Below are 12,043 nucleotides of genomic sequence, written 5' to 3'. Positions count from 1 at the left end.
TTATCTCATTTATACAACTGAGCAGTTGAGGATTAAGGGACTTGCCCAAGGGCCCAGCAGTGGCAGTTTTGGTGATTCTAGGATTTAATCTCACAACCTTCTAAGCTGTAGCCCAACACCTTAACCACTGAGCTGCTACTGAACAGATGCTGTAGGCTCAAAAGATATTTTGAAAAGAGCTCAAAGTTTGACTGCATGCATATGAGAACCTGGCTTCAGTGGCAAAAAAGTAATACTAAAGTAAAACAAATATACAATTTTCTTATGTTTTCTTAGATTTCATTTAGTTTTATAATCTGCGTGTTTTTGTAAAGTAGACAAGGTTCCATTTCAGTGCATGATGTGTACTAATTTTGTTTTTACTAATTGTGAAATGTGTTTCTAACTCAAAGCTTGAAGCAGACTTGGGCCAAGTTGTGGTGTGTGATGACATCACAACACGTCTTCAGCCAAAGCCCTCTTTGATTCACGTGCAGAAAATATGAATACAGCTATCATAGAAAGAAATGACATAAGTGTCTTCATTGGTAGGAGAATCATGCGCTTGCAATTTCTAACATTCAAGTAGTCTTTCAAAAAGAAATCTCTGTAAGCTGCATCACAAATTTTTGAAAAAAAATCTGAGGGAAAATCAATCATTTTTGGCCACAAAACAATCACAAAAAAAAAAAAAAAAAAAAAAAAAAGAATCTTACCGGTGCAAAATATTTCACTTCAATAAAGTTTTAATAAATTGTATATATTTATTTGTCTAAGAACCAAATTTTTAAAGCAATGGTAAATATATAGTCTAGTCATAAGAGCGTGTGAAACCTTTGATACAAGTAGATGCAATGATAGTGTGTTGAGAGATAACAAAAAAGGAAAAAAAAAATAAAACCCTGATAAGTGCAGGGAGGCTTGAGCTACCCAGACTCTCTCTTACCTCCATGGTGAAGGGATCCATCTTGGATGCACGTCCATTAGCCACACACTGAAAGGTCGCATTCTGCCCTGCATTCACCTCCACATCTCCAAGCCTGGTGAAGTGCGGCACCTTATCTGTGAAATGTGGGAACAAATAGTCTTGAAAAGTCATTTCTCATTTAAATTAAAAGCAAATAAAAATACAGTGCAGAGGGAACAGCAGCACTGAGTCAACAAAGTCAGGACTAAAGTTAAACCTGTTAGATTAGCTAATCACAAACTCGATTATGCAACATCATCAGAGTTTAATGCAACACACCAGTGTGCTGTTTTGCATTAAACAAACAAAAAAAAATTGTTACAACAATAACCAGCTTACTAGATATCTTAGCTAAGGTTAATAGTAATTTTGGCGCTAGCCGAGTTTGCTAGCATGGGGTTTACTGGTAAAGTTGTTTGGGTTTAGTTTACTATTCAAAAGTCTGAAAAGGTTAAAGAAAGGATATTTGGATAGACACTGGGATGTAGTGTCATCAGTTATTATTGCTCCCTTTGATAAGTGTTTATGTGTTTGAAAAATGTAAAATAGAGAAATAATGAACAAACGATTCTGAAAGCACTTTAAAGCTTTGTTGAATATCATAATAATCATAACAGCATGCTCTTTGGTGTTGAGTAAAATCCTGAACCTTTTAACATTTTATAAATAAAAATCTCATAAAATCTCATTTACTAAAGTCTGCCGTAGTGTTTTGTTCATGAACAAATCAGTGTTTCTGAACGAATCTTTTAAGTGGACAAATCAATCCATGCAACGATTCACATTTTTTGTTCATTCAAATCCTCAACCTATAAAATGTGACGTTTTCCTGCAGATGATTTGTATGACGTACAGAATGTAATAAAGGCTGCAGTGGCATTTGTTTTTGAACAGTATTTTTAAACAAATTATTTAAAGATGACATGACATACAGCTAAGTATGGTGACCCATACTCAGAATTCGTTCTCTGCATTTAAACCATTCACAGTGCACACACAGCAGTGAACACACAACCGGCGCAGTAGGCAGCCATTTATGCTGCGGTGCCCTGGGAGCAGTTGGGGGGGTTCGGTGCCTTGCTCAAGGGCACCTCAGTCGTGGTATTGCCGGCCCAAGACTTGAACCCACAACCTTAGGGTTAGGAGTCAAACTCTCTAACCATTAGGCCATGACTTCCCCTTGTTTAAGAGAACAAGTCGTTAGGATTCAAACTCACAACCTTCTGATCAGCAGTACAACACCTTAATAACTGAGCTAGCACATATCTGTGGATGTCTTCATTTCCATCACATTCCCTGCAAGTGCAAGGGTAACTGAATGAATCATTTACAAATGATTCGAATCACTGGGACAAATCAAAATCACTGCAGCTAACGTTTTGGCAGCTGTGAGATTATTTTCTATTGTTTCGTGATTGTTTGTTAACGTATACGTGGCTTATATATTTAAGATCAATTTAATTCAACATGATTTCTGTATTTTTATATGATATACACGTGTGTTCCTCAGGTCATGATGTTCTGTCCTTGCTCATGCCTTTTCCTCTCTTAACCATGGCCATTATCTGCTCTATAGGGTCATCTTGCCTGCACACATCAGTATTAAAGCCTGCTGTGCCCAATTTTTCTTTATATTATAGAGCAAACAGTTTGTCTTCATGCACGCAGAAAAACATTTCTTTTATTATACCCTAACTCTTGGTCTCTGATAAAACAGAACTATTTTGTTGGTCATCCAGAAAGATTTTCAGAAACACAGCCTGTGTTGTTTTCCCAAGATATTAGCACTGATTTAATTTACCTGCACTAAAGATGTAACCAAACAAGACTAAATTATTCCGATTGAACAGACACTTTATTCTAAGTGAATACAAATACAGATATGAATATCAGGAGCGCTATTCCTTTTTGTTTCTCTCTATGGTCAGTGCTTTGCTTCGGTAGCTCCAGATAAATACTACTGCTTTATTTAGCGCCATAATAAAACAGCATTTCTGTCATATTTGTATACAGACTGAATCAATATTCACAAAACAAATAGGCTTTTATTTCTATAGCTGATCCATAAAAGCAACACCACGTCATTCTTTTTAATAATATTATTAATGATATAATAGCAAATGTCCTGTGTCGCCGTTAAAGGAAAATATTTCTAGAAAATTTCCAAAATTTAACAAAAGTCAGTATGTTCAAATATGATTTGGTTCATATTGTGAACTATACATTTTTGTTTTTTAATTTCTCTAATTCTTATCATATCAGGTGGATTCCACTTCAGCGTTTACTCTACAGTTGTGCTTGTGTTAATTATTAATGCTACTGTGTGAGAACGAATGTTACTGGTCTTTTGTCTCCTGAGAATATCTAAACACCCACTCACAGAAGTTATGTGGAAATAGACTGTAACATATAACATATTGTTATGAATATAACAAATACCCAAATAAATTATTTCAATATTTGTATTCATTTCTTAACTGTGAATTAAAATAACTGTTCTTAATCATTAATATAGTAATCATTAATCTTAATCATTAACTAATCATTAATTAGTAGACACATAATTTTAGAGTTTAATTGAAATCAATGGCTATGTTTGCCAACAGGCTGGCTAGCAGAAAACTAACTACAAAATTAGTTTGCAAATTTATTTATTATTACCTATTTATGTGTCTTCTGGATGACAAATATATACATCCATCCATGCATCCATATTTCATGCATCCATATATATCCATGCATATATATATTTTTTTTTTTACAATGCTACTGTGTTTATTAGGTCTCTGTATGTTGCTACTGGATGCTTGAATTTCCTCCAGGATCAATAAAGTATCAATCTATCTATCTATCTATCTATCTATCTATCTATCTATCTATCTATCTATCTATCTATCTATCTATCTATCTATCATAGGGGTCAAAATACAACACAACACAATATATATATGTGTGTATACAGTACAGTATATATTGTACATATTTATTTGCTTAGACAAATGAAAGCGGCCATGGGGGCCTATATTTAATGCCCCACGGGTTGAGATTCTGAGCTGCTCAAGACATAGTAGTGCAACATGCTGTAATAAACTGTGCTAAAACATTTTAACAGCTCACAGACAGTATGTTAATCAAGACTGAAAGAGGTAGCAATCAATTTATATATATATATATATATATATATATATATATATATATATATATATATATATATATATATATATATAAAGCTATTAGACAGGCAATAAAATCCTACACAATGGCTGATTTGATATGGCACTCGGCAGGGAACTGATGCAGAACATATTGAGATAACATTGTGTCCATTCAGTAAGGTTTTTTTTTTAAACAACGAAGACATTTTATTCCAATCGACTAAATCTGTTTGTGGGATCCTTATTATCACCCTGTTTCCAGATTTGTGCAATTATGGATTTAGCCATCACCATTTATATTCTAGTCTTGACGTGTGCGCAAAGGTTAGATCTAAATTGAAGTTGAAAACTTTTAATCAATTTATCAATAAATCAATTTTTAAAAGAGAAAAAAGATGAAGCCAATTTTCTCTGTGACCAGGAGCGTTTCTGAGCTTATAAAGGCAGAAAGCAGAGCGCACGGGAAAGCAGACCATGACAGGTTTAAATGAGACCTAACAATATGTGAAGATAAAAAGGAGAGGAAACAAATAACAGCTAGACAGTAAAATTACATTATTATAGAACTGAAGATTCTAAATTTGATACAAAATTTTTCATTAAAGTTTTCATCTAGTGTATTATTAAAAAATGTTCACGGTAAGATCTAAACACTAGCTTTTATAAAGTCTATAAAATTCAATGACTAACGATTATTGTTTGTGATTTTCCAGACTTTTAACAAAAACTAATTAGGAATAAATAAATAAATAAACATGCCTAAGCCCGATGGAAGTTATGTAACATATGCTTTGTGTTCTGTCTTGTGTTTAGTTTTATGTCTATGTCTTTTATTTTGATATCTGTGTCTTGTCTCTTGCTTCCCTTGCCCCCATGTCTTCCTGCCTGGTTTATGTGTCATGTGTTCATTGATTGTTGTTAGTTTTGTGTTCCAGTTCTCGTGTGTCATTGGTTCCCCTTGTGTATATAACCCTGTTTGTTTGCTAACCAAGCGGGCGTTGATCTACCTCATAATGGCTCTCACCTTACACCACGTCCACCACGGCCATTGAGGAACTCCCGTGCTGCCTAGCAGGGCAGCACTTAACCTTAGTCACAGACCATGCCCCCCTGCTATGCATGGCAAAAGCAAAAAAAAACAACACCAGAGTAACTCGATGCTTTCTTTTTTTGAATGACTTCTCGTTCCAGGTCCAGCACAGGGTCAGGAACCAACATGGGAACGCAGACAGCCTCACTCTACACTACACTTTCTAGTAATGACTGCTGCTAGGTGGGGGCTTGGAGCTAAGGGGGGGGCCCTGTGATGTCGGAGCATGCATCACCGCCTGACGCAGCCAGAAAACCTTTCCTCTGCTTCAGAAAATTTAAACCGGTGGTTCAGCACCATTAATGGCACCGCTGACAACGGGCTTCCGAGGCTTAAGCACCACAGTCAAGGTGGGCCAGTCGAGTTCCCGCCAAAAAATGGGAGCCTTCTCTTTCTCTCACTGAGACAATCATCCACAGCCTCTCCAACCTGTCCCCACTACACTACAGGCTCCATTTTCTCTCTCTCCTTTTTCTTCTCCCTTCCCCCTCTCACCCACTCTTTACTCACAATTGTGCATATTCACCTGATCCCTGGCTCAGTGCTACTTTTTTCTGTGTCTGCCTATTAGCGTGCCCTAAAAATTGTATTATATTTTAGTTTATCCTATTTGTGTTGTGTTGTATTTTTCTTGATTATATTCTGGTATGTTGTACTTTTAGTTTATTGTATTGTCTTGGGTTTTGTATTTTATTATACTGTTTTTTGTGATGTAATTTAGCTTATTGTATTGTCTAACGATCTTAACAATTCTGATGCTAAAATATTTGGACAAATAATTTGGACTAATAGAAGATGAAGTCTGAGACTAAGCAATTTGTACGGTCTGATCTAAGGATTTTAACTCTGCGTGTCTGCTCATTCAGGATATTAAACATGGCACCATGACTGACAGCATTCATTTCTTGTTATAAATAAAAAAAAAAACTAATGCTAATTATGTATTTATTATTTACCTATTAATATAACAAACAGCGTTTATAAATTACTAAACATTGTTTGGCTGTTCTTGGAAGAAAATAGAAAGTAGAACAGTACCAGAGAGGAAAAACACCATGCACATGTAATGCTGTCTAATTGTACAATGCTTTACTCAATAGCACTTCTAGATAGACACTGTATTGATCCTGGAGGAAATTCAAGATAGGTCCAAGCCCCATGTGAGGCTTGAACTCATGACCTTCAAAAAGGTTTTTGTTTTTTTGTTTTGTTTCTTTAAGGTTTTATATGTCTCATCACTAATATTTATTATCTCTACTATTTGTACTTATCACTATATATTCCACTTATTCCTGTTTTCTCTGCGCTGTGCTGTTTTTCCTGTACTAAATTATTTAGATTTGTATTATTATCGCTGCTCATATTATGTCCCTACTTGATTCTGGTCTCTTTTATTGTCTTTTTTAGTCCTTGGGAAGCTTTTTGTGCTGCATTTTATGCTCACAAATGTGCTATATAAAAACAAATAAAGCTCTTTATGGTGATCAGGGGAGAAATCTTTAATATCAACTTGTTTGCCTAAAAAAACATTGATAGGCATACAAATAAAGCTGAAAAGCTCCTTAAGAAAAAATTTATAGGTGACACGAGACTCCCACAGTGAAATGTCAGTGGTATTATTATTAAGAGGGCTGTCTTGGCAGTTAGGTTTGCTCTCATCAGAAAATACCCAATCTTCTAAACCGAGAGTTCTCGGTTCAGCCCCAAAACTAATTTTCTTTTCATTTCTCACTGAAAATTCAGAACTTTCCTTTAGCTTTGCACCACAGTACATGTTAGGCAAAGCAATCATTGCTCTCTTTAGATTTGTCATACCCTACTCTGTTCAGTCTCAATCACTGCTCTCATAGCATCTCCAACCTTTTCTTCCTCCTGCCTCAGTCAGGGCAGTAGATCCCTATTGCTCAATGGCCGAGCTACTCCGACTAATAGCCCAGCTTTTCCAGCTGGTTAATTGATCAATAAATGTTTGAGATTTTCAAATTGTCTCACTGTTATTTTATTGTCTTAAAAACAACTTGACTATTGTGTAACATTAGTGGTGCCAATTCAGAAGTATTTCCTTTTCATCAGCACTTTATAGCTGGCAGTGATGGTCTACTGGCTTGCCTAGCTAGGGGAGGTGGTAGCTCAATGGTTAAGGTGTTGGTCTACTGATCAGGAGTTTGAAGCAAGGCCCTTAACCCTCAGTTGCTTAGCTGTATAAATGGGGTGTCTGCTAAATGCTGTAACCGTAGCTTGATATGTATTTTGGCAGATAGATAAAGTTGCGTGTTTTTTCTCTATCAAGCCAGTTCTGCCACTCCTGACATTGAAGTACGTCAGTGTAGTGCAGGATATGTATCAGAGGAGGATGACAGCAGTGAGATGTGCTGTAGGTCAGACAGAGGAGTTCAAGGAGGATGTGGGGCTACATCAAGGATCTGCTTTGAGTCCCTTCTTGTTTGCTATGGTTATGGAAAGGTTGACAAAGACAGACAGGAATCGCTGTGGACAGTGATGTTAGCGGATGACATTGTGATCTGTAGTTAGAGTAGGAAGCAGGTGGAGGTCTTGCTTTGGAGAGAAGAGGAATGAAAGTCAGTCATAGTAAAACAGAATATGTGTTTGAACAAAAGGGATGGAGACAGAACAGTGAGGTACAGGGGCTGAGGTAAAGAACGTGCAGGAGTTGAAGGTTTTTGGGGTCAACCGTGCCGTGTGACAGGGAGTATGGAAAAGAGCTGAAGAGGCGAGTTCAGGCGGTGGAGAGAGTGGGTGGAGAAGAGTGTCAGCAAGAATCAAAGGATAGGTGTACAAGACAGTAGTGAGACCAGCTCTGCTGTATGGGTTAGAGACTGTAGCAGTGAAGAAAAGACATGAGGCAGAGATGGAGGTAGCAGAGATAAGAATGTTTAGGTTCTCTTTAGGAATGACGAGGATGGACAGGATTAGGAACGAACACATCAGAGGGACAGCTCAGGTTGGCTGTTTTGGTGACAAGGTCAGAGAAGCTAGATTGAGATGGCTTGGACATGTACAGAAAAGAGAGATGGTTATATTAGTAGAAGGATGTTGGAGATGGAACTGTCAGGTACTGTAAGAGGTCAAAAGAAAAGCCAAAGATGAGATATATGAGTGTGTTGAAAGAGGATATGAAGGTAATTGGTGCAAGAGAAGAGGATGCCGAGGACAGAGTTAGGTGGAAACAGATGATTCGCTGTGGTGGCAACTTTTTTCTTAACTGCTGTAAATAAGAAACAACATGAATAAAATCTGAAAAAGATTAGACAGGAAGTGGAATAGGAGCAATTCCGTCTCTACCTGGAAAAATTGACTCTTTGACCAACAGAGAGAGTGAGGATTGGAAACTGAAATAATGAGCATGGAAACTCCACAGGAGAACTGTCTTAGTCCTCTGTTATACAGCCTGTTTACCTACAGTTGTATTCACTTGTGAGAGAGAGATACAGACAGGCAGAAAGACAAATAGACAGATTGACAGATACAGTAAATAGAAACATAGATAGATGGATGGATGGATGAATGGATGGATATTACTAAAAATGCTTGTAGTAAGATTTCAGTCCTAAGTACCCACAAATTATATGGATGATACTCATTAAATACATATTTTATTTCTAATCAACTGCCTCTAGTTATAAGAAACCTCAAGTATTCACTGTATTCACTGACAATACCATGGTGATTGGATTCATACGCAATTCATTAAGTCAACGCAATTCATTAAGTCTACAGGATGGAGATCTGTCGGCATGGTGTGTTAACAATAACCTCACATGAAAGTCACCAAAACCAAAGACATCATTGTGGACTGGAGGGGAAATCATGAAAAGAAGAGAAAATCATCAACAGATTCAAATTCTTGGCTGTTTTGTAATCAGACTTGCTTGACTCCTTCAATACCTACAATATCATCCAACAAAAACAGTCCCTTCTTTAGGAGAAAGCTTAAAGGGTTTGGAAGGAATTTCACCACTCTAGATGAAGTGTACTGACCGGATTCATCATGGTGTGGTTTGGCAACCTAATTGCACAAGACCTCAGGCTTCCACAACAGAAGGTTAAAATGGCTTCCAAAATCATCAATACTGAGCTTCCAGCATTTCTTTCTTTCTTCCCTCTGGCAAGTGCTTCCGAAACATCAAGGCAAACATCGCTTGCCTCAAAAACACCTTTTCCCAGAGGATTTTAAAATTCTAAACAGCCAAGAATAACTACCATCCCCATGCCATCTCTCTCCACTATTACACTACTTTATCACATCTACATTTCATCTCTCATTCACAACACCGTCATTTCAAATATTTTTATACTTTCATATATTTAGATGTTATATTGAAATTTGTTTATAATGGTTATTATGATTTTCACTAGTTTATAAATGAAAGCATTTCAATCAGTAGTCCAACACCTTAACCACTAGGCTACCACTTACCACCTTATTTTAAGTAACATAGTATCCTTCCTGTTCTCCACTTAACTTGCCAAGCCTACTGTATTTGGTTAATGTACTAACCAATTTGACCGTTGTCTTTCTCATCTTGTTCATCGTCTTGACATTTTTAGATCGTTTTCTAGTCTTATTTCATCTTTGTTCCTAATTTTTTTTATTTGATGTTTTCTAATAATTTGACTAATCCTTTGTGTTACAGTATTTTTGTTAATAAACCTTCTGCACTTGCATCCAACCGCCAAGCGTCTACCTCATGAAAGTGGGATGTGGGATTTAGGACCAGGGAAAAAAGGCAGCTTACAGTATATGATCAGTTGGCAGGTATTAAAATAATTAGTAATGACCTTTCAGAGCATGTTTTATTTTGGAAACAAACTTCGTCAGGGTTATGCTTGGACATTCGCTGCTGGTACTCTAGGGGGTGTTCTGGCAGTGTATGTTTTTGTATTATGTCAAGTGCTGTGGTTTGACTTGACTTGACTTGATTTTGCCCCACCCAGGCCTCTATCCCTTTTTGCCTCTTCACACCTGTTCCTTATGTGATTGTACTTGTTTCCCCTACTCATCCCTCCTGTTTTCTGTTCGATGCCTCCAGTCGGTGTATTTAGTTATGTAGTTTTGAGGTTCGATTTTATTTCTATTCTAGTTATGTTTTTTCCCATTTTTTCCCCCATTGTTTCCTTAACTTGTTATTTCATTAATTAATTGCGTCCATTTGCTATCCCTTTGTTTGGGCCTGGCTTTCACCCTGAGAAGCATTCCCTCCCTCCACACTTGGAGTTCTTGTTCTGGTTAGAAGGAAATGTTTAAATGTGTAGATACTGTACAGTGGATCAGATTGATAATACTGGTAATAATAAAATGGATGCATCATTAACAATGTAAGGCTTGTTTTGACCAAAGCCACAAAGGGAACATCTTACATGCAACAGAGCTTTACAAGCAGCCTGCAGGGAAAACTGGTAACTGCATATATTTAAATGGGATTAATGGAGTGGTTAACCCTGCAAGGCAGTTTCGACCACTGCTGTTGTTGTTTCCTCCCTCAAAATATACTATTCATGTTTTAATGTTAGCCCAGCAATAATACTGAGAATCCTCTGAATTATTTTATTCACAAATTCATTGTCAAGTCAGTTTTATTGTTTTAATGGCATCCACTCAGTGTATAGAATTTCTATTTTTTTTTCTTAGTCACCCCTTAGATTACCATGTAAAATGGGATCTTTTCCCCTGAGTGCTGTGGTATCATTAAAATATAAAGCACAGACAACAGGGGAACTAGGGGTAATATAATGACATAAAGTGACATAAAGTGACATAAAGTGTGTACAAGGTCACACATTATTAATTTTAATGGATGAGAGGAACATTGAGAATCTTATGGGACATTAGTCATTTAAGCTAGCGACTCTCTGATATAGTTTGGATTCGAGACAAACTTACAGGATTTGCTTTTTTCCACCATCACTTAGAATTTACCTGTTTCATGTAATACGATTCAAAAAAGGCTTACTTTGTCTCCCAGTTTGTTATTGCTGACCCAAAAAAAGTCTATTTTTCTTAAGGGTTTAATTTCTTTAATGGCTTTATTTGTATTGTTAGTGGCCATTTTCAGCTCTGATTACATAAACATGCACATATTTCTCTGAAAAGCTATTATGAATGTAAGCAAATGGGTATGATCATTAGCCTCTAGAAGCTAAATAATTATTTCTTTTTATGTATCACTAATTTAGACATACTTCTCTAATGTGCAGAGAAAAATTTTATACAATTTCAACCTGTAAGCTGTAAAATGCTGGATATTGTCTGCTTGTGTGGGATGCAGGAAAAATAATCAATTTTTGGGTTTGTTCCATGTAATGCTTGGAACAAATGACTTTGTCATACAAAAGAATATCCGTATCCATTCTTTGGCAAAAAAAAAAATAAAAAAATCCAAAACATACAAAATGGTGATGATTACTGATACACTTTTACCTTCCTGTGAAATCATTTTTCATTAAGTGGCAAACAGTGGTGAAATTCCACTTTTTATTAATTGACTATAAGCTGTTGTTTTTTTAGATAAACTGGTACCACATTTTTCATGGCAGACCAGTTGTTTCTTCTCATAACTTTCTTCTTATGGACTCAGAAGACAAAACTCTTCCTCCCGTATGTGAAAAGTGAGTAGTTTTCACACAAAAATAAAGGGTGGTACATGTGATGTAATTTCATGTTTCTCTAAAATCATGCTACCATCTGGGAGTTTTTAGTTCCTGAGACATTTCTCTGGCTGTGAGAAGTACAATTCCTGTAATGTGCTCAGATCAATGCCCCACAGTCTCTCTCACTCTTCATACTCTTCGTAGGTTTTTAAGCAAATCACACTAGTAATGTGTAACAGGTGC

The 12,043-nt window shown here is 36.5% G+C and overlaps 1 protein-coding gene across 3 annotated transcripts in view; it reads right to left on the bottom strand.

Annotated features, from left to right (window-relative positions):
* ptprua (protein tyrosine phosphatase receptor type Ua) overlaps window positions 1-12,043 on the bottom strand; it is a 237,953-nt gene that overhangs the window by 92,211 nt on the left and 133,699 nt on the right. For all 3 annotated transcript variants that reach the window (XM_060865749.1, XM_060865751.1, XM_060865750.1), the window contains exon 5: window positions 926-1,041. In XM_060865749.1, the coding sequence (XP_060721732.1) occupies window positions 926-1,041 (116 nt within the window). The remainder of the gene's footprint in view (window positions 1-925; window positions 1,042-12,043) is intronic.

The sequence above is a fragment of the Tachysurus vachellii genome, chromosome 3, assembly GCF_030014155.1.
Source record: "Tachysurus vachellii isolate PV-2020 chromosome 3, HZAU_Pvac_v1, whole genome shotgun sequence".
Taxonomy (NCBI): Eukaryota; Metazoa; Chordata; class Actinopteri; order Siluriformes; family Bagridae; genus Tachysurus; species Tachysurus vachellii.
The sequence above is the reverse complement of the archived record's forward strand: the minus strand, read 5'-3'. Positions and strand labels throughout refer to the sequence as shown.